We start from the raw sequence: 23,912 nt of genomic DNA on the forward strand, positions 1-23,912 counted from the left end.
AATGATAAAAGAAACATAATGGAAGATAGGAAGGCGAAACTCAGTGTACGTCAATGATTATTGGATTATTAAACATTTGAGGGGGAGGAATTTCTTTCAAGAGAAGGAGGATAAGTGCTTTGATAAAAAGGGTAATGCTAATTTATTTTTGATTAATGAAACAAAAATATCGATTATGCATGATGTTGTTGCTTAAAGTTTATGGATTAATGTTAGTATTGGGTTCTCTTTTTCTATATCTGAAGGGAAAGCTGGAGGAATGAATATTTTATGGAAGGCAGATAGTATGAAGGTCCCTTGTATTTTTAAAGGGGATGGTCTTTTGGGGGTAAAAGTGAAGTGGCAGAATAATATTTATTATGTGGCAAATGTGTTTTTTTCGTGTGTGTTAAGTTAGAAAAGGATGTTATGGAAGAGTTTGATTGATTTTAAATATTTTCCTACGGATGGAGAATGGATCTTTTGAGGAGATTTCAATTTGTTGAAACATAGAAGGGAGAGGAAAGGGAGATCGGAGATATAGGGGAGTTCCGAGGAGAAGGATTTTTTGGGGTTTATTGAGGAAATTTTCTTGGTGGATGTTCCTTGTAAAGGAAAAAAATTTAGTTGGTTTAGTGGGGATGACAAATCTATGAGTAGGATTGATCGATTTCCTATATCAGATGTTATTGTGGATAGATGGGGGGTGGTTTGTCAACATATTGGTTCGAGAGATACTTTAGATCATTTTATGATTTGTCTTGTAAAATATGGATCTAGTTGAGGGCCGAAACTGTTTAAGTTTAATAATAAATGGTTCTCTAACAAATTCTTTATGCCTTTTGTACAAAAGGAATGGAAGGCGATATCGGTGGAAGGAAGGAGCGATTTGGTATAAAAGGAGAAGTTACGGTTACTTAAAGGTAGACTCAAGTGGTGGAATAAGGAAGTGTTTGGAAGGATTGACTTGAATGTATAGGAGAATATAAGGGTCATTAATGAAGGGGATGAGAAGTTAGGGAACGATCTAGGTTCTGAAAGGGATGATGTTATTTTTAAAAGGAAAGAAGTGACTGGACGGTTTTAGATGAATCATAGAAAAAGGGAGAATATGCTTATTAAAAAATCTAGATCAAAATGGCTTAACGATGGAGACTCCAATAGTAGTTTTTTTCACCGGGTCTTGAAGGACAGGAGAAGGCATAATTACATCGGTTGGATTAATTCTCAGGAGGGTTTGTTGGAATCGGTTTTGGAGGTTGACAGGGAGATTTTGAATCACTTTGCTTGTAAGTTTTCTTAATCGGATTGGAATAAACCTAATTGGGAAGGATTAACGTTCAATCGTATTAATCAAGAGGATTGTAATTTTCTTGAAGCTCTTTTTCATGAAAATGAGATTAAGAAAGTTATATGGGATTGTAAAGGTTCTTAAAGTCCAGGGCCTGACAGTTACACTTTCTTATTTATTAGAAAGTGTTGGTTTTTTCTGAAAGATGATTTTGTGAGGTTGTTTAACAGTTTTCACTCAGGGGCTGATTTGTCTGAAGCAATTATTTCCTCTTTCTTGACTTTGGTTCCTAAGTCGTCTATTCCTCTAGGATTAGATGACTATAGACCCTTTAACAGTTTTCACTCAGGGGCTGATTTGTTTAACAGTTTTCACTCAGTGTTCTTTTACAAAGGGCTTTCAAAATTATTGGTTGGGAGATTGAAAAATGTTCTACATACGATTTTTTCATCGTGTCACAGTGCTTTCATCCCTGACAGCCAACTTCTTGATGGCATTTTAGTGGCGAACGAGTTAGTGGATTTTGGGCAGAAGGGGGGAAAAAGTTGTATTCTTTTCAAGTTAGATTTTGAAAAAGGCGGATGATAAAGTTAGTTGGAGTTTCCTTCGGTCCATGATGAAGAATATGGGGTTTGGTGTTTTATGGATGAAATGGATGGAGGCGATAGTTTTTAGTAGCAAGAAAATTAGGTGGTAGTTAATGGTAGTCCAACTAAGTTGTTTGTGGTGGAGAGGGGTTTGCGTCAGGGGGGTCCTCTTTCCCTGTTCCTCTTTGTTTTGGTCGCGGAGGGGCTTAGGGTTTGGTGAGGAAGACGGTAGAGAATGGAGAATATTTAGGTGTGGATTTTAAAGTTAAATGTATGATTGATATTCTTCAATTTGCGGATGACACGCTAATGGTTGGAGAGGGATGTTGGAAACATGTGTGGGCTTTAAAATCGATGTTGAGGGCTTTCGAGATAGTTTTGGGGCGTAGGATCAATTATCATAAAAGTAAGCTTACTGGTATTAACGTTAAATATTTTTTCTTGGAAGCAGCCGCTTCTTTACTATCTTGTAGTGTGGAAGGAAAAAAGTTTGTTTTTCTTGGTATTCTTGTAGGATCCAACCCGAGGAGGATTTCGACATCGAATTCGATTTTACTTAAGCTGAAAAAGAGGCTTTCTACAAGATGCCGATAAAGGTTGTTAAAGAGATAGCTAATAATCAAGGAAATTTCTAGTGGGGGATTTGAGGAGTAAAGAAGGATTCATTGGGTTAAATGAAAGGATTTCTGTCTCCCTTACAGATAAAGGTGGTCTTGGTATTAAAAGTATCGACGACTTCAATTTTTATCTCCTTAATAAATGGAGATGGAGGACTTTAGAGGGGTCAGATTCGCTTTGGTACCAAATTTTGCAAGCTCGGTACGGTGATATTTGTTTACAAGTTGTGAACAATTGTAATTATTTGAAGGCTTCAGGTATATCTTCCTGGTGGGCAGATTTAACATCGATAAACAAGAATAGTTTTGTTGATGTTTTCGTTGATTGCTACGAGTTTGAGATAGAGAGAGGTTATACTACTTCATTTTGGCATTCTATTTGGATTAACGACACCCCACTAAAGTTTTCTTTTCCAGTTTTTTTCTCGGTATCTAACCGAGGATAGGGACATTGCGAATAATGAAAATTTGAGAATAAGATATTTCCAAGTAGCCTAACTAAGAACACTTTTACGTGATTTACCACACTCCCAATAAACTCGATCCATGATTGGACTCGCTTGGAAGGATTTTTCCTTGAAAAATTCTACATAGGGCGGTCAAATATTAGTTTGAAAGAACTATCTAGCATTAAGCGCAAGTTCATTGAGCCAATAGACGATTATCTCAATAGATTCTGTTTGTTAAAGGCAAGATATTTTACACAAGTGCCTAAGCACAAGTTGGTAGAAATGGCGGCGGGTGGTTTAGACTATTCTATTAGGAAGAAATTAGACACCCAATACCTAAGAGACATGGCCCAACTAGCCAATAGAGTATAACAAGTCAAACGATTGAAAGATGAAAAGGCCATCGTCAATAAAAGCAATATAAGAGAAGTCGTAGCCTATGTCGAAATAGATGAGGATGATAAAAAAAAATTAATGATCCCATAGGGTTGGACGAAGGCGACATTGATTTGGCAGAATTAAAGCAAGGGCCTCCCTACACGTGCAAAATTCGTGCACCTTCGAACGGGAAAAATCCCGTCGATCCAGAGAAAAATGATAAGTTCCCTAAGAGAACCTGCACCTTCGACGTTATGAAGTGTGACGAGATCTTTGACTTACTAGTCAAATATGGCCATAGTGCCACCTGGTACTAAAACTCCTCCTTTTGAGCAAATAAAGTATAAAGTGTTTTGTAAATATCATAATTTTTTAAGCCACAAAACCTTATTCTTGATAATGAAGAACACTTCGAATACATTCACGTTCTTACTGAAAAGTTTGTTTGATCTACGTAAATCTTTAAAATAATGTTATAAACTTGTGAAGACAATGAAGTAAAGGCAATTGAATATAAATTGCAAGAATGTAAAATTCTGGAAATGATAAGCTGCATAAAACTGTAAAATAGATGTAAAATGGTGTTTACACGTACATTCTCAAATGACTCGTTTCTCAAAACGCAGATACTTTGAGTTTTTTAGTGAGATTTTGTACACAAATGAACACACAAATCTTAAATTCTAAGACTCCTATATATATATATATATATATATATATATATATATATATATATATATATATATATATACTACTTCAAAATAATTGTTTTCAACGGTCTATCGATCAGGGCATGCCACGGTTTGCTCGACATGCCTTCCTTTCACTCTAGAGCTCCACGCGTCCTCTGGTGGAAACGAATAAGGATAAAAGGTAGTTATATCTTTGTTTAAACTCAACTTCACTATCGAACGCTTCTCTTCGTCGAACCATCTATAAAACTCAGCAAATATTTCTAAGTCCAAATCCAACATTTTCTCCTATCAAAGGCCACTTCGACATGCCTTTAGCAAACATGCTATTTCGTAGAAAACTCTTTTAACAGATATTTTCTTTCACTAATAATCATGGTGTCGAAAACCCTAGCTAAAAGTACTCAACTGATATCCAACAAAGAAGTTAAAGTGAATAGTTCCAATTGAGAAGTGGATTGGAAGCAAATCAAGTGTGAGCCGTCTTAAGGTGTTTGGTTTTATTTGTTACAAACATGTTCCAGATGCTAAGAGAAGGAAGTTGAATGACATAAGCATAATCATGTTACTTATAGGTTACCATGGCACATGTGTTTATAAGCTCTATTGTCCAGTCACCAACAAGGTTAAAGTCGGCAGAGACGTCACTGTGAAAGAATCAGAAACAAAGGATTTGAACAAGTCTCAATCCAACTATGGTGCAGTGTTAATATCTGAGTTAACTTCTGAAGGTATTTCTGACTCTGAAAGAGAATCTGTCTATGAAAATGAGTCAGAGTGTGAAGGTGACTCTAAAGCTGAATTTGAGTCATACGATGTGTGTGACTCTAAAGGATACTCTAAAGGTGAGTCCGAGTCTGAAGGTGACTCTGAGTCTGAAGGCGAGTCTGACTCTGAAGGTGAATCTGATGATGATCCAGATTTTGATGATGATCCAGTCTTTGGTGGTAATCCAGACTCTGATGGTAATCCAACCTCTGAAGGTGGTCATGCCTCTGGAGGTGGACCTGATGATGATCCAGATTCTGATGATGATATAGACTCTGGTGGTAATCCAGACTCTAATGGTAATCCAACCTCTGACGGTGGTCATGCCTCTGGAGGTGGACCTTCTAAAGGTGGATCTTTTGAAGGTGGTCCAGCCTTTGAAACTAGACCAAATAGAATTTTTCAGATACCAAGGAGACTTGCAGTCTTTTATTTAATGTCACTTCTACAAATAAAATGTTTCACCTTGGACGCGAAATGTAGTTATTCAAAGCTTACACTTATATAGTAGTGAAGTAACGAATGACGTCATGAAAAGCTTACACTTACCCCACAGTGAAAATAAAATTGAGGGCTTAAGTTATATGCACGTGGGTTTGAACCCCAGCATCTGCATTTCAATTATTTTCAAAACTAGCGCATAATACCGCTCGATTTTTCAATAAAATCGAGGGGTAAGACAGTTTTTTTAAACTTGTTACACTGTTTTAACAAAATATTAATAAATTAATTTGTTTACAAACTACTTTGTTTGCCCATAATATTACATTTTTTTTACATAGAAAAAATTAATTTCCTTGAAGATTTAGATTTAAGATCTTTAAATCATATAATTTTGGGGAAGAGAAAATATTGGATGCAAGATATTTTCAATTGCTTTTGTTTTCATTTGTTTATGAAATAAAACAAAAAAAAAGTGTTAGATAAATAAATGGTTTTTTGCTCAAATGAATATATAAGAACACAAACCTTAAACCCAAATAATTTTCTACAATTGCAATCCATCATAGTGATCTTATCATGGCAAACTTTAAAGTGGTGGATGTAGATAGTTTCAAGTGTTTCATGATACTTCACAATGGAATTCAGAATACTCTTTTTGATATTCAAAATGCTTTTATAATGGAAGTTTTTATGTTTCATGCAGATCAATAATTGTAGTGTCTTTAGCATTGCTAGTCATGAAATGGATGATAAAGATTTGTTTAAGGACGGTGATCAATATCCTAAGGATTCAGAAAATGTGAGATGGATTATAGTGTGTGTGTTCGACATAGATCTGGTGGCAATATGATTATGGTGTGTCTTTATCTTGATGACATATTACTGACAGGGAGTTGTACTTCTGAAATGAACAAGTTCAAGAAGGTGCTGATGAATGCATTTGAGATGAGTGACTTTGCAAATATGGTTTATTTTCTAGGGATGGAGATTCTTCACTTTGAAAAGGGAATAATGATGCACCAACTTAAGTATGAACTTGAACTTCTTAAGAGATTGGAACTGATGAATTGTAAATTTGCAGTTACACTTTCGAAAACAAGCCATAAGTTGGATTCTGATTCTAATGGTGATGATGTAGAGCTACAATTTTTAAACTGCTGGTTGGCTTGCTGAGATATTTATGTAATATCAGTCTTGGCATTTGTTATGCAGTTGGAATAGTTAGTAGGTTTATCAGTAAACCAAAGTGGTCTCATTACAAAGTTGCAGTCAAGATTCTAAGGTATGTAAATAGGACTCTGAAGAATGGGATTTTTTTCCATGTAGGAAGTCAGATGATGTTGAACTAATAGATTATTCAGACTCTGACTGGTATGGAGACAAAGTTGACAGAAGAAGCACTACATGATACTTGTTTAAGTATATGGGAGCCCTCATTTCACGGTGCTCCAAGAAGTAACCAGTGGTAGCTTTGTCAACATGTGTAGTTGAATACATAAATGGTGCTTTGTCAACTTGTCATCATTAAATCTTTGTCTTGATTATCTCTGAACTATCTCTGGAGAATACCCGAAACTAAGTATCAAAATTAAATCTTTGTCTTGATTATCTCTGAACTATATCTGGAGAATATCCAAAATTAAGCATCAGAATTAAATCTTTTGTCTTGGATGAGTGTCAGAATTAAATCTTTTCCTTGATTATCTCTGCACGCAAGAACTGAAGTTCATAATGAGTAAGCCAGTCAAGCTGATGATAGACAACAAATCTGTCATAAGCCTTACAAAGAACCCAATACTAGATAGGAGAAACAAGCATATAGAAGTAAAATTCCATTTTCTATATAATCAAGTTCATGATGGAGTGATAGAAGTTGTTCACTATATACTTAGAAGTTGTTCACTTTTGTAATAACCAAATTAGTTAAACTTTGTACAAATTTCAAATAAACGAGACTCTAAAATAAAAACGAGACTCTTTAAAATATGGGGCCTTGTACTTCAGATTTTGTTGCACGTGCTTATGACCCACCTTTTTATATGGTTTTGCTCCTTGTTACGAGATTCTCTATTTTACTCGTATATCTTATTTATTTTATCTTATCTTTAGACATTCTTTATGATTTTTTATTGTATCATAATTTTTTTCCTTTATTAATATATTTTATTTATCATTAAAAAAAAATTTAGAAAACTAAATTGAAACCAAATAACTTTGTAACTACGCATAAATAATACAAATTTAAAGAAAGAGAGAATAAATGTTCATTAGTCAACATGCTTTGTGAGAAATTGATCATCGATGAAGTGTGCTGCAAAAGCCTTCAACGATGTTGTCATGAATACATAGCAATATCATCGTTCCATATTGAAATAAAAGAATGAGTAATAGTTCTTGCTTCAATGAAGGAAAGATAACCAAGCTCTAAAAGTGGAACATGACTTACATGAGATACATACTATCTGCATACAAGAGTAAAACAAAATCAATGTAAGATAATTAAATTAAAGCCATCATGAGAAAATGATCACACAAGTAAATTAAATTCAAACAAATAAATCATCTTAAACAAACTTACTTTTAAAGATCAGAAACCAAGCTTTCAATGTATAAATGGCTACGGAACGGCAAATGTTTATGAATACTCTCTGCTTTGTTATGTCTCCAGTTATAGAAAATTGCAGTCTTAGAATTTGTGAATAATAGAGTATCACTTTTTTCAAACATGCATAATGGCAACAACGAAAACTGCAAGTCATTATAAATTTGAAGATCATATCTAATTTTAAAGAATTGTGTCCAAGACTCTGCAATTCCAAATTCTTTCATTTTCCATATCATAAAATACAATTATCGGAAATCATGAGAAAAACAAAGATAATCATTTAGTACACTTAAATGTGGTTGAACAAATGGTATTCAATAAAACCCTGAGGAAGAGACAGCCGAGTATGTGTCTCTCTACCCAAATCAAGTGAAATAATCGCAAATAGTAATATCGTTGCAATTATAAGGACGAAAAATGGGGTAATTGCATATTGAAAACCAAATAACACAACCACTGACATGCACAAAATGCATTGGGTAATGATGACATATAGGATAATTTTGAATTTTTCTCCAAACATTATCACCCAACTTGAGAACTTTTACATCTGTTCTATCCTGAACAAAATGCACCAGTTTATAAGTGTCTCTTGAAGTATCATAACTAAACGTTAAATTTAAAAGGCTGCCATCAATGTTGAACCCACAATCACCTTTGAACCGTATTTCATATAACAGTGTCCTCGTTGCGGGGTTCCATATACGAAACCGTTTCTCTCTACTACTACCATAAGTGTAATGACTCAAACAAAGTATTCCATTGCAGGAACCGACTATATAGAAACAGTCCTTGTATTTGTCTTGAAAGTAGGGATCATTTGGAACGGTGAAACGAGAGAGTGAAATGTCTTATTCATACACTTGAATGGAATAACTGATTTGACAGGAAGAAAGGAAAGCACGTCGACAATAAGATCTTGCGGAATGAATACTGGTGATGATGATGATGATGATGGTGACATGATGAGAGGGGCTTCGATTGGAGATTCAAGTGGTGGAATACGAGTTTTGAGCTTGTCAAGCGATGGTTTGATGATCCAAAAACGATTATTGATGGTGAGAAATTAAATTGATCTGAGTTGATTTAAAGAAAGGTGTGATCATGAAAAATAGATTGTAATAATTTAATTTGATCAACCTATTATAATCTGAATCTAAATATATCCATACATCCAAAATAGATTGTAATGATTTAATCTATTCAAATCTAAATTCATTCGTACACCTATTAAACCATATTAGTCAAATCTGACTTATTCATTTAATTTAAAGAAGAAAAGGTAAAATTAGAGTGACACCACACATAATTAGAGCGACACAATTAAAATAGAGTGACACCACACAGAAAAAGCCGCATGATAAAATGAAAATAATAATTTGTATATCTATCAATAATAAAGGGAAAACAATTTAATTGCAAAAGTTACGTGTTTGTGTTGACCCGACCAAAAATGTCTAGAATGTAATGCAAATCGATATAAATGAGAAGATGGTAACTACAATGCTTCTCACTTCCTTTCCTCATGAAGAGACCTTCGGAACAATATTTGTGGACATTAGTTAGTTCAGTGGTAATTGGGACTACATTTGATTGGGAGGATCACGGTTCGGGAGGAGGTTGAAACTACTTAACGTTAAAATATTCAATATTCAACCTCACTATTAGTTATCAAACTTTCTATACAATATTCAACCTCACTATTAGTTAATAATGCTTTAGAAGAATATAAACATATAGATGAACTGATGTACATTTGAGCCATATTTCATTTGTTTCCTCTCATGAATCTCAGTTGAATTAAAAACATGTTTCAGAAAACTAAATTGAAACCAAATAACTTATGCACATATAATACAAAATAAATAGAAGAGAATAAATTTCATTAATCAATATGCTTGGTGAGGAGTTGATCAACGTTGAAGCATGCTGCAAAAACCTTCAATGATGTTGTCATGAATACAAACCTACACCACAGATTAGAATAGATTACATAGACAAATCACTATTCAGTATAGAATTAATAATGAGTATTAATTAGTTCTTGTTCTAAAAGAAAAGTCATCTTCTAACTTAAAATAACATAAAACAAAATCAATAGATTCAGAATTGCCAACTTGCTAACAATATCCAATACATAATCATTCAATAGTAAAATCAAATAAAAACCATCACGAGAAAATGATGACAAATCATAGTAAAGAAACTTACTTTCAGCGATATGAAACCAAGCTTTCATTGTAATAAGGGCTACCAAACGGCCAAAGTATATTCGTACTCTCTGCTTTGTTATATCTCCAGTTATAGAGAATTTTAGTGTTTGGATTTGTCATTAATAGAGTATTTCTCTTCTCAGATAGGCATAATGGCAGCAGCCTAATCTGCCAGTTACAAAAGTTATCATATATTTGAAGATCATGATATCTAATTTTAAAGAGTTGTGTCCAAGACTCTTCAACTCCAAATTCCTTCATTTTCCATATTATAAAATGAGTTTTTCTAAAATCATGAGAAAAACAAAGACTATCTTTTAACACACTCAGATATGGTAAAACAAATGGCACTTCAATAAAACCCTGCGGAAGAGATAACCGAGTATGTGTCTCTGCACCCAAATCAAGTGAAATAACCCAAAATTGTTGGATAGTAATATTCTTGCAATTATAAGGACGAGAAGATGGGTAATTGCGAATTGCCAACCAAATAACACTACCACTCAGATTCACAAAATGCAATGGGAAAGGATGCCATATAGGAGAATTTTGAATATTTTTCCAAACATTATCACCCAACTTGAGAACTTTTACCTCTGTTCTATCAGGAATAAAATGCACCAGCATATAAGTGTCCGTTGAACTATCATAACCAAACGTCAAATTATAAAGGCCTCCATCACCGCTGGCTGGTAATTTACCTGATAATATCCTAGTTGCGGGGTTCCAAAAACGAATCCACGTCTCTGCCTTGCTACCACCGAAAACATGATGACCCAAACATAGTAATCCATTGCAGGAACCAACGATATAGAGACAGTGTTTGTATTTGTGATGATAGTAAGGATGATTTGGAAGGGTTAAACGAGGTGGACGATTCTCTGACAGACGAAAAACTGTGAAGGTGGCGTTATCGCTTTGAGACGGGTATATAAGTGAGGCGTCTTGATTTCGTGAATATCTATGAAGATGCAAATTCACAAAGGTGGGATCAGAGACGAGAGAGTCGAATTTCCTACTCATGCATGTAAATCGAATGACTGATTTTACCGGAAGAAAGGAAAACACTTCAACGATAAGATCGTGCGGGATGAATACTGGTGATGGTGGCATGATGAGAGGGCGCTCTAATTTGTGATTCATGTGGCTATGTTAGAGTTTTGAGAAGGTTATTGTACGCATGCACAGGATTGAGGAGGAAGGTTTAAGAAATTTTGGTAGGGTTTGGGTTCTTTTTAAGTTGATTTAACGAGTGTATATGAGAAATAATTATAATATTATTATTTAAAATAATATGAAAAATACTCTAAACTATAAATATAGAATATTCATATGGGATGGCTAAATATAATAATGATTATAGGATAGAGAGAAATTAAGTGGACAATGATTTATTTATTTTTTTTTTTAAAAAAATTATTTTGAAAATGGATTTTTATTGACAAGTGAAGGGTTTTGAAGGGTCATTAATGTAAAGAATCTCTAACCCAACTCTTTGGATCTCTCATGCACCATGCGCGTTGGATTCAAACAATCAAAAACATTGTTGTTATAACAGCTTGCTGCATGAACACCCCTACCACTATTTCGTTCTCTTCTTTTCCCCCATAACCGAAATTTACCACAAAGTTCAACCATTCTCAATTAACTTTTCGTCTCTAAACCCAAGTTTCAAGTGTTTTATCAAGTCAAATAGAGCATAGAAAGTTGCAATTTAATGTAAACTTTTCTCATTTCATCACTCATTTCCTCACATTGATAATGATTTTTGGATGAAAAAACAGCGCCACTTCGGATATGCATATCTGAAACGCACAAACTATATTTTGGATGTGCATATCTGAAACATGTTTCTCAAAGTTGTTGTAAGGGTTTCAGACAAGTTGAATGATGATGCTAATCTGAATGAGGTGAATCATGATGTTAAAACGATAGATGTTCGACAACAATTTACAAATGATCAAATTTTTAGTGCTCGTCAACATATGCTTGAATGGGTCTGTCTAAATTTTTAGTGATATTCTAATAAGAGGAATTGGATTAATAAGCCGGTTAGAATTATTAAGTAATAGTAGGATTTTAGTCGGGAGAAAATATCATCGCGAATAATATTAGTTTATTAAGAATATTATTTTTATTAGTTGGGAAGTACCAATTAGCAGGCCTATTAAGTTACTAGTAGACCCATTATTATTTTATTAGGATGTGATACTAGGTTATGATGCATAAGAAGCTAGCAGCCAAAAACCCTGGGAAAAGAATTGTCACACAGAAGCAGTTGAAGAAGAGAAGGTTTGGAGGCACCAAGTTTGGAGAAGTTGCGGTCAAGACCAATTGTAGTTTAAACCAAAGAATTTGACGGATCGGAAAATCATAAGGTAAAGGGGTAGGGTTCGAATTAAATACTCAAATACATGATGGGTAGTATGTAGGGTTTTTGGATATATAATTCTACTATGTGCGTAAATGTTAGGATCAATCTGCTAATTTAATTGTCTAGTATCGATGTTGTGGTGTTGAATTGTTCTGTGTTGTTGGTTCCTTTACCATGTGGTTACAGTGTGAGTTTACCTGCTGTTGTGTTGAATCGATTGAAATTGTATAAGAAAATAGTAGGGTAAGAATAAATATGAAGTGCTGGTTGAGGAAGATGAAGTATTATTGGGGACGGGGCCACCAAAAAGGTGGTGGGACCCCTTGAATTGGAGGGGCGGGCATCTCCACGGGGGAGGGCGGGCGTCTCCTTAGGAGGACACCCTGGGAGCGTTCGCCTCAGGCTTTAATGGGGGAAGGGAATTGGCCACGTGTTTGGTTGCTGTTTGCACTTTGTTGTCCATTAGGTTATTTCCATGAGTAGTTAGTACGTTCATATATTTACAGAAATATTTAGGAATTAAAATTGAGTAAAATCAATAGGAAATTAATTGTCAATTGTATCAGGAATAGTGCAGTTGGTAGATAGTAGTGTGTCAGCAGATTGGTGATGAATAATATTGAAGTAGAAGAACGAATGTACTTTTTAGAAGAATAGGTAGTAGCAATGTCAGTAGCATACACATAATAAAATGTATCCGGAAACCATATATATTAGTCTAGAGGTGAATAATTTAGTAGCAGTGCCATCTCAGGTATATATATTGGTCTAGTAGTAGCAATGCCATCTCAGGTGAAAAATTTAGTAGCAATCTTGGTTATGAATGTTTAGAGGCAGAAGAATATTATTTGGCAGTACAGTAGCAAAGGAAATTCTAGTATCATGAAGTATGCATCTTGGTAGAAGAAAAATAATAAGTTAGCAGGAATATAAATCTAGATTAATTAAATAGTAGCAGGATTATTTGGCAGTAGGTAGTATTAGACTGAAAAAATCGTACCGAATAGGTAGCATTCGTAGTTTAAGCGGTATTTTAGTTGCCCGGAATCGAGTGAAACTTGTCGGGGTGGTTCGTGTATGTGAGTATATAATTGGTGTTGGTTATTTTTGTTGATTGCGTCTGATTGCAGGTGCGGTTGAAATAAGTTTATTTGTTCTGAATGATAGACAATTATAAGTTGAAGGCTTGTTAGCCAACGTTGCGAGTTGTTATGTTCTAAGTTGAAAGTTGTTATGTTGTTCTAATTTGATTATGTTGTTCTAAGTTGATCATACTAATGTTGTTTTGTTGTCCATATTGAGTCGCATACTTGCATTTATTAAGTTGGAGCTATATGCTCACCACGTTGGTCTGGATTGGCAAAAGTTGAAAGTTGAAGGTTTATGTCTTGTTAATGCCTCGATAACCTGGCAGATATCAAGTTGGGAGCTATGATCCAATGGATCCACATGCATGTGCATAGTCCAAGTTGCGTTTGAGTCATATTTTATAAGTTGTATGTTGTGAATTGAAGTAGTGTATTTGTGTTGCTTTGAAGTAGTATTTATATTATCCTTAGATCTAATATACTACTTATCACGCGTTGGTTTATATGATTCGATATCTCACCCTTTATTTGTTCGTCGTTACCTTTATATTGGTAACGTGCAGGAAACGAGGAGTAAAGACTTAGTAGCTTATTGGTATCGTCGCTCTGATACGTAGCACTCGGGGGGATTGAACGCTTATTTGATTTTATATTGTTTCTAATGAACTAAAGTTGTTATTTTGAAAAGTTGCTATATTGATTAATTTGTTTAAAAGATGCTATGTTTCTTTTGAAGTATTAACATTGTGAATCCGCTGCAGTTATTTTATTAAGGTTGAATTATTTGAAGACTAAATAATTGTTTAAAGTTCTTCGAATTATTATGTGCTATGTATCCGTTATAATTGAGTTATTTTGCCGTTGGTTTTCAAGTTGAAATGTAATACCTCAAGTTTAAGTTGGAATTTTTGCACTCTTATTTCCTTATAAATGTTGGGTAAATTTGGGGTGATACATTAGTGGAATCAGAGCAGGTCGGTTTGTCCGTCCTAGTTGTTGCTTCGTTAATAATCAAGTATTGTTAATTGCTTTTATCTAACTGTTGTTTATGTTGTAGTGCTTAGTTGAGATGGCTAGTAGAAACGATGTTGTGATTGCTACTGCTTTGGAGGCTATGTCTCATGCTTTGGCAAATCAGCCAAATTCTGATAAGAATGCTGGATCTCGCAGTCTGGAGACCTTCCACATGGAGAATCTGACGGTCTTCAAAGGCAAGCATGACCTCGATGGCGCATTGAAATGGTTGAAGGAGATTGCGAGGATCTTCCGAGTGATGGATTACACTCCAGCGCAGAAAGTTCGTTATGGTACTCACATGCTGGTAGTCGAAACTGATGACTGGTGGTCAGAGACTCGTTAGAGATTGGAGGTGGTAGGTGTTGAAAGTATTAGTGGGTAAATATTTTTGGTATATATCGTATCCACAGGGATTGGTTTAATATTACTACCGTTCTATAGTTGGTTATTTTGAGTGAGAAAAACTAGTTGAATTTCTTTTGTGGTTATAACTATGCTATTAAATCTAAACAATAATTTAAATGCAAATTCTGAAAGTTTGTTAACGATTAAAGAGATATGTTGAGCTTTAGGGTTCATCAACCTATTCCTATACAATTTGTTAATTAAATCACAATTGAGCAATCATTTGAATTATTATCTTCACTTATCCTCAAATATGATTCCATGTATGCAAATCAAATTAGATAAACTTTTACCGTTATGAGATTCGATCTCTCAGAATATCAATATCGATAATAGTAATAAAGAACGATAATTATGAAAACTCAATCACAATTCCATCTCTGCAAATTGGGACAGAATCAATATAGTAACCTAGGGCAAAAGTTAGAATCTTTTCTTTCGATCAAAGACTCCACAATAATTTAATATAAAAACAAGGTTTCTTATTGATAATAAATTCAAAAAATTGTTCATAGGAATTAATCAATGGTATTGCATAATCATAGGCTAACTACTACCTTAAACTCAACAAGAGGAATTTAGCTCTCCATAGACACGAAGAACACACAAGATTTAATGGAGGGATTCATCTTCATCAAAGGAATGTCTTCAATTGGTAAAGAATCCACCTTCAATTGTTGTTCTCAGCTTCAGAATCAGAATGCTCTCCTAATTTAGCTCACAAAAAAGTCAGTCCCTTTACTTGAAGACTAGGGCTTCTATTTATAATTTTTGGGCCTGAAACGTAGCGTCCGCGGCGCGGCAACGGATTACCGCGGCGCTGTCAAAAACAGTGAGTTTGGCGCGACGCGGTCTTGGACTCCCGCGGCGCGCCCTTGCTAAAACTTCTTCTTTTTTCTTTGCCTTTGAGACTTCCAGCTTTCTTTCCTCTTCATTTTCTTATAAAGCTCCTTTTCAGCTCTAAACCTGCATCAATAGTACCCATAAGTGATTTGATTTGCTTTACAACACGAACTAAACTTATTCAGTTCAATTCTTACTAAAAACCTATGGATCTATCACAATTTGCATTAGTTTAGAAAATAAATTACTTATATTAACACATGAATTTACCATTAATTCACTCCTAACAAACTCTCCCTAACTTAGAGTTTTGTTTGTCCCTAAATAAAATTACTTACCTCAACGAAAATAACAAATCATACCAACAATTATACCACAAGTTTTTTAAAAAGGTTTTTCAAATGGTTCAATTCAGCAACCAAATCAGTTACTCCTCATCTCCCTGCAAACTCAGAACACATACATGAAACAGATTTTGAAAGAAAATTACCTCCAGAAGTTCAAAACACTACACAATTGTAATTGAATCAACACTAATCACTCTCATCAAAAAGTATGATGAATAATATAGGGGTTAAACACTCATCCAAACAATTAAATCAACAAGAATCCATATCATACGTTCACCATATTGTTAGCATCAAGTCCTGTGGAATCTGAGAATCAGAAGGTCTTTCCAGGGTTGTAATGTGGTTTAGATTCAAAGAAAAGAAGATAATCGGGGGTTGTTCCTATTCTAGGGAAGCATCCTAATCACACAAATCATTTATTTTTCTCCTATACCATTAGCTTTCTCACCCTTCATCTTTTCATTCGTAGCTCGATGTTTCTCTCTCTTTTTTTTTCAACAACTGTTTACTTTCAAACGTTGTTCTTCTTTTGTTTCTTCTCTTCTTCTTTTTTTTTCAAGCTACGAATTTCTTTCGTTCTTTGCAAATCACCACCTATATACTTACTCTTATTTTGATTATGACTCTCCCCAACTTGGAGATCAACATGTATCTAGATTCTATTCATGCTCCCCTACTTTCTATGAAGGTCAAAGAGAAAACACATCACCACAGTTTATGGTTGATGGTCCAAAACAAAACTTTTTATTGAGATCAAAACTCACCAGGTGTTTCCTTGGTGCATACTATGAAATTTATCTTGACCTCAAGCTCAAAGAATGGTTAGCAAAGGATCACACTCTCACATAAGAAAATAAGTTTTAAGATGGAATTGGCTCAAAGAAATTCTCAGATTCAGACAAATACCTAAATCACTTCCACAGATTTCCACAAACGATGCGAAAAATGGTTTAGCATGATACAAACAAGTCAAAATAATCGATGGTCTCTTGCATATAGTAAACAATGGAAATATTTCCTCATAATGGTTAAGGCTAAGCCGATCCAACAAAAATAGTGTACCATAAAGAACTTTTGTCAAGTATTTACTAACAACCTACGTTTCATGCACACACTAAGATTTTAAGTTTGAAAATTCATACCTGCCTTGTCACTTTTATTGAAAAATAAAGGGAAAATTTTATTTTTGAAACATTTCCACTCACTACCACTTTCAGGCATGTTGCTCCCTTGTTGGTACTATCATTGTCTTGCTCGAGCTTTTCATTATGTTGTAGAAACTACTCATTCTAAATTGGGGATAAAACAAACAAATAATAAACAGAAAATTGAAAAACGCAAAAGAAAAAAATGCAAAAGAGTAAATCCACCCCCAAACTTGAACTAAACATTGACCTCAATGTTTCATAACAAGGCCGAGAGGGTTGACTCACAGAGGGTATTGCAATATCAATTGCCTCTTCCTAGCTTTCATCATAAAGGTTCCCTTATTATTTCCTGAAATAAAAACAAAACAAAATAAAACATTAGAAGCGTGGTTTGCCTCCCACGAAGCGCTTCGTTTAACGTCGCATGGCTCGACGATTCATGGTTGAGTCATCAACCATTGTCTTGTTTTCTTGGCACTTTTCTTACTAATGTGAAGCCCCAAAAGTATTTCATGTTTGCTTGTTTGGTTTCTTCATCCTTAATTCTTACCACTTCAACTCGCGATTTCTCTTCCTTCATATGTTTTGTCCTATCCTCAAGAGAGATAACCTCCTTATCCGTTAATTTCTTCTTCTTTGAGAACCTATCCTTGATGAATTTGACACATTTTGGCTTTAACTCTAAACCTTCTAACAATGGGATGGTGACTTGTAAATGGCTAAACATTTCCATTGGTCGAAAGTAATGACTCTCATTCCCTTCTTTATTAGGAACTTGTAGAGGAAGTAATTCCAATGAGAGCTTATGCTCCTTTGCATTACTACTCTTCTTCAACTCTAAGTCTATCATATTCTCTTTTGAAAAAGTTTCAACTTTTGAAGTTTCTAACTCATTCATGACTTCTTTAATTATATCCTCCTTTTTTGTTCCTTCGACTAACACATCATTTACTTTATTAGGAGGTCATGGATAAGGTAGCTTCATTGAGGGCTCATACTTACTTTCTATATTTTTCTTGATGTTTATATGCTCTATATTATCCTTTTCAACAACATCTTCCTTGTCATCATCATTGTTTACACTCCTTATAGAAGTAGCATTGCAGGTTTCTACACAAGTTATAGGGTTTTGAAAAGTTGAGACTTGACTTACGTTTTGCTCGGTGAAGAATTTGGTAAGTTGAACATCTTGCGTTTCCCGGTTTAGTTGAATGGCTAAAGAGAATTGCATGAATTGATTCATGGTTTCCTCTAACTCAGTGGGTCCTCTTTGATAACCTTGATTACAGTGTGAAAGCCCTTGTTGTTGGTATTCATGGTTAGCCATATGATACTCCATTGCATCTTCCGGTATGCACCACCCGATATCATGAAACTCATTAACTTGGGGTGTAAACTGTGACACACTTTGAAGGAGATACTCCATTTGTTGAGTTAGGATCTCATTTTGAGCATGAATCGCAACATTTATATTTGGGTCAAACATTCCGACAAACAAAAAATCTACAAAACTAGCAACCAAGTAAAGTAACAAGATAAAAATAATAATAATAATAAAAAAAATCAAAATTAAAATACTATTGCAATAACAAAATCTAAAATAAAGTAGCTAACTAAAAATCAAAAATAAAGGAACTAAACAAAAAATCTAAAATTAAGTAACTAAACAAAAAATCTAAAATTAAGTAACTAAACTAAAAATCTAAAATAAAGGAACTAAACTAAAAATCTAAAATTAAGTAACTAAACAAAAAATCTAAAATTAAGTAAATAACTAAAAATAATACGACTATTGCAATGCGTGCAATATTGACACCAATCCCCGGCAACGGCGCCAATTTGTTGAAAGTATTTGTGGGTAAATATTTTCGGTATATATCGTATCCTTAGAGATTGGTTTAATAATACCGTCATTCTATAGTTGGTTATTTTGAGTGAAAAAAGTAGTTAAATTTGTTTTGTGGTTATAACTATGCTATTAAATCTAAACAATAATTTAAATGCAAATTCTGAAAGTTTCTTAACGATTAAAGAGATATGTTGAGCTTTAGGGTTCATCAACCTATTCCTATACAATTTGTTAATTAAATCACAATTGAACAATCATTTGAATTATTATCTTCACTTATCCTCAAATATGATTCCATGTCTGCAAATCAAATTAGATAAACTTTTACCGTTATGAGATTCGATCTCTCAGAATATCAATATTGATAATAGTAATAAAGAACGATAATTATGAAAACTCAATCACAATTCCATCTCTGCAAATTGGGACTGAATCAATATAGTAACCTAGGGCAAAAGTTAGAATATTTTCTTTCGATCAAAGACTCCACAATAATTTAATATAAAAACAAGGTTTCTTATTGATAATAAATTCAAACAATTGTTCATAGGAATTAATCAATGGTATTGCATAATCATAGGCTAACTACTACCTTAAACTCAACAAGAGGAATTTAGCTCTCCATAGACACGAAGAACACTCAAGATTTAATGGAGGGATTCATCTTCATCAAAGGAATGTCTTCAATTGGTAAAGAATCCACCTTCAATTGTTGTTCTCAGCTTCAGAATCAGAATGCTCTCCTAATTTAGCTCAAAAAAAGTCAGTCCCTTTACTTGAAGACTAGGGCTTCTATTTATAATTTTTGGGCCAGAAACGTCGCGTCCGCGGCGCGGCAACGGATTACCGCGGCGCGGTCAAAAACAGTGAGTTTGGTGCGGCGTGGTCTTGGACTCCCGCGGCGCGCCCTTGCTAAAACTTCTTCTTTTTTCTTTGCCTTTGAGACTTCCATCTTTCTTTCCTCTTCATGTTCTTATAAAGCTCCTTTTCAGTTCCAAACCTGCATCAATAGTACCCACAAGTGATTCGATTTGCTTTACAACATGAACTAAACTTATTCAGTTCGATTCTTACTAAAAACCTATGGATCTATAACAATTTGCATTAGTTTAGAAAAGAAATTACTTATATTAACACATGAGTTTACCATTAATTCACTCCTAACAGCAGGTAAAGAGATCACTTGGGCTATGTTCTGCAGAGAGTTTCTGAGGAAGTATTATTCTGAATATGTTCGGGGTAAGAAAGAGATTGAATTCCTTGAGCTGAAGCAAGGGAATATGTTTGTTACTGAGTATGCTGGAAAGTTTGTGAAATTGGCTAAGTTCATTCCGCATTATGATTGAGCAGGTACTGAGTTTTCAAAGTGCATCAAGTTTGAGAACAAATTTGGCTCTGAGATCAATAACGTTGTTGGGTATCATAAGATTCGTGTCTTCCCTGATTTGGTTGATAGTTGCAGGATTTATGAAGAAAGTCATAATGCACATTACAAGCTTGTCAAGGATAGGAGAGGTAAGCAGAACCGTAGCACACTTTATGATGCTCCAGTTGGAAAGGGTAAAGCATAAGTGGCTGGTGGCAAGAGAACTAGTGGGGGATAAGCTCCTGCTAGAGTCGTTTGTTTCAAGTGTGGTGAAGCTGGTCACAAGAGTAATGTGTGTAATGCTGAGATTAAGAGGTGTTTCCGTTGTGGTAAGACTGGGCATGCAATATCTGATTGCAAGCATAAGGAGATGATTTGTTTTAACTGTGGTCAAGATGGACACATTTGTAGCCAGTGTCAGAAACCAAAGAAGACGCAAGTTGGTGGTAAAGTGTTCGCTTTATTTGGGAGTTAGGTGTATAGTGAAGACGAGCACATTGAAGGTAATGTTTCATTAGTAGTACTTCTTTAAATAGTTACTAGTGATACTTGTACTATTAGTTATTGTGTTGTTGTTGGTAGTATATAGTGTTTAGCAAGAATGGGAATCAGAGAAGTTGGATGTGAAAGCAAGGTAAGTATGGAGATGTCGGACAAATTTTCGAGGATGAAAATATCCTAGTGGAAGAGAGTTGTAACACCTGGAAATTCATTTAATTATTTTAATGAATTATTCAAGGATTTAATATAGGAATTTAATCAAATTTGTATTTATCAATGATATTCTAATAAGAGAAATTGGATTAATAAGACGGTTAGAATTATTAAGTAATATCTCAGAAGGTCCTCACAAGGAAAATCTCTTCAAAGTCCTACTAGTTGAGGCAAAGCTATTTAAGGCCTGTTTTGACACTTCGATCAATACTCATTGGTGTGTCTCAATCAATACAAGTTCAGGAATGGAAGTTACTATAATCACTGGGGAAATGTTCAAGGAATCCACGCCTCCCCACGGCGCTTGTTTCACAGGAGCATATCCCCACAGAGTAGCCCTCAGAAAGCTATCTTCGAATAATCTCTTCTCTAAATCCACCATCTCCATAAAGGTTGGCACTCATAGTTGAGCTGAGTCTGATGGAACATCGGAGATTCTATTCATCTCTCTCATCCCCAAGCAGAATTCAAAAGATCCCCAATGGAAGATTTATACTCCGTATTCTTCACAACAGCCAGGGGTTTATTTTCCCCGCCCAGCACTGCTACAATTTGCTATCGTCATTGTCAACATTTGACATACATACATCATTCATCATCAATCATTACATAATACATACCATGCATCGTGACATTGCATATTTCTAACTTTGTTTTCAGGTTCCATCTCGACAAGCATTCCTCTCAGATATAATCAAGCTGAAGATTCATTCTGACAAGTCTTTTTACATTCCAAAACTTAATCAAATAACTTATCAACTCTAACAAGCAAGCATTCTCTATCAGATATGGTCTAATGTACGACTCGTTCTGGTATTCTCATACAGATATGGTCTAATGTATGACTCATTCAGGCATTATCCAACATATATGGTCTAATGTAGGACTCGTTCTGACGTCTTCCATCAAATATGATCCAAAGTATGATTCGTTTTGATATTCTTCCTCAGATATGGTCTAACGTATGACTCGTTTTGATATTCTCAGTCAGATATGGTCTAATGTACGACTCGTTCTGACGTCTTCCATCAGATATGATCCAAAGTATGATTCGTTCTGATATTCTTCCTCAGATATGGTCTAATGTACGACTCATTCTGACATCCTTCAACAGATATCGTCTAATGTACGACTCGTTCTGACACCCTCCAACAGATATAATCTAATATTCTCCTTCAGATATGGTCTAATGCATGACTCGTTTTGACATCCTCCATCATATATGTGTTAGAACAAGATTTGTTCTGATCAATATTCTTAGTTTTGATGATAACAAGGATATGAATTTTGTGTGAGATAATGTGGTACTCTAATACATTGCAATTTCCCTTTCAGGAAATATATAAAGAGTATGCACAAATCAGCGCTTAGAAGCTTTGACTCAGAAGGTTCAGCATGCAACATCAGAACATGGTCTGGCAAGACATCAGAAGATGGTCGAAGCAGAATCAGAACATGGGTCTATGGAAGCATCAGAAGAACTTGAGTTCAGAAGCAGAAGTACTGAAGTCCTCATGGTATCACGCTCAGAAGCACTTCAAAGTTAGAAGACAAGAAGATGCTCTGCACCAAGCTATTTGACTCTGATGATATTCAAACGTTGTAAACACAAATATCAGATCAGAAGCAAGTACAAGTGGCAGGCTACGCTGACTAACAAAAGGAACGTTAGAAGCTATTAAAGGCAACGTCAGTAGACAGAGCGTGAACAAGGCTCGAGGTAGTTGACAAAAGCGTGAAACATTAAATGCAATGCTGTACGGAATACGCAAAGCATTAAATGCTCCCAACAGTCATCTTCTCAAGTGCCTATAAGTATGAAGTTATGATGAGAAGCAAGGTTACCGATTCTGTAAATATTAACTTGCTGAAATGCTATTCAAATCAAAGCTCACAAACTTCATCTTCATCAAAGCTCACTACATTGTTGTTGTAATATATTAGTGAGATTAAGCTTAAACTTTAAGAGAAATATCACTGTTGTGATTATAGCTTTTCAGAAGCATTTGTAATACTCTTAGAATTGATTACATTAATTTGTAAGGAACTAGAGTGATCAAGTGTTGATCAGGATACTCTAGGAAGTCTTAGCTTGTGTCTAAGCAGTTGTAATTAGAGTGATCACGTGGTTGTCAGGATACTCTAAGAAAGTCTTAGCTTGTGTCTAAGCAATTGTTCCTAGAGTGATCAGGTTATGATCAGGATACTCTAGAAGACTTAGTTGTGGGCTAAGTGGAAAACCATTGTAATCTGCTGTGATTAGTGGATTAAATCCTCAGGTGAGGTAAATCACTCCGTGGGGGTGGACTGAAGTAGTTTAGTTAACAACGAACCAGGATAAAAATAACTGTGCAAATTGTTTTTATCGTTCAAGTTTTTAAACTACACTTATTCAAACCCCCCCTTTCTAAGTGCTTTTCTATCCTTCAATTGGCATCAGAGCTCCGGTTCTAAGGTGCAAGCACTTAACCGTGTTAAGAAAAGATTCAGGAAGAGAAAAATGCTTCAGTATAAGATGTCTGGTGAAATTCCAACAAATCCATCAGCATCTACATTTGGCTCTGTTGAGCAATATAATGGTAACAATGGTTATACTAGACCACCAGTATTTGATGGTGAAAACTTTGAATACTGGAAAGATAAACTGGAAAGTTACTTTCTTGGTCTAGATGGTGAACTATGGGATCTTCTGATGGATGGTTACAAACATCCAGTAAAAGCTAGTGGCGTAAGGC

The 23,912-nt window shown here is 34.8% G+C and overlaps 2 protein-coding genes across 2 annotated transcripts; one reads left to right on the top strand and one right to left on the bottom strand.

The window, feature by feature from the left end:
• Positions 1-10,023: 10,023 nt before the first annotated feature.
• On the bottom strand, positions 10,024-11,166 carry LOC131613939 (F-box protein CPR1-like). The gene has a single exon (XM_058885579.1). It carries the CDS (start codon positions 11,164-11,166, stop codon positions 10,024-10,026), a length of 1,143 nt encoding a protein of 380 aa, XP_058741562.1.
• Positions 11,167-11,870: 704 nt separating this feature from the next.
• Positions 11,871-20,668, top strand: LOC131613940 (uncharacterized). Its single transcript, XM_058885580.1, has 4 exons — positions 11,871-12,020; positions 14,543-14,840; positions 20,268-20,336; positions 20,448-20,668. Exons 1-4 carry the CDS (start codon positions 11,871-11,873, stop codon positions 20,666-20,668), a joined length of 738 nt encoding a protein of 245 aa, XP_058741563.1.
• Positions 20,669-23,912: the final 3,244 nt, after the last annotated feature.

This window comes from Vicia villosa, linkage group LG6 (genome assembly GCF_029867415.1).
Source record: "Vicia villosa cultivar HV-30 ecotype Madison, WI linkage group LG6, Vvil1.0, whole genome shotgun sequence".
Lineage (NCBI taxonomy): Eukaryota > Viridiplantae > Streptophyta > Magnoliopsida > Fabales > Fabaceae > Vicia > Vicia villosa.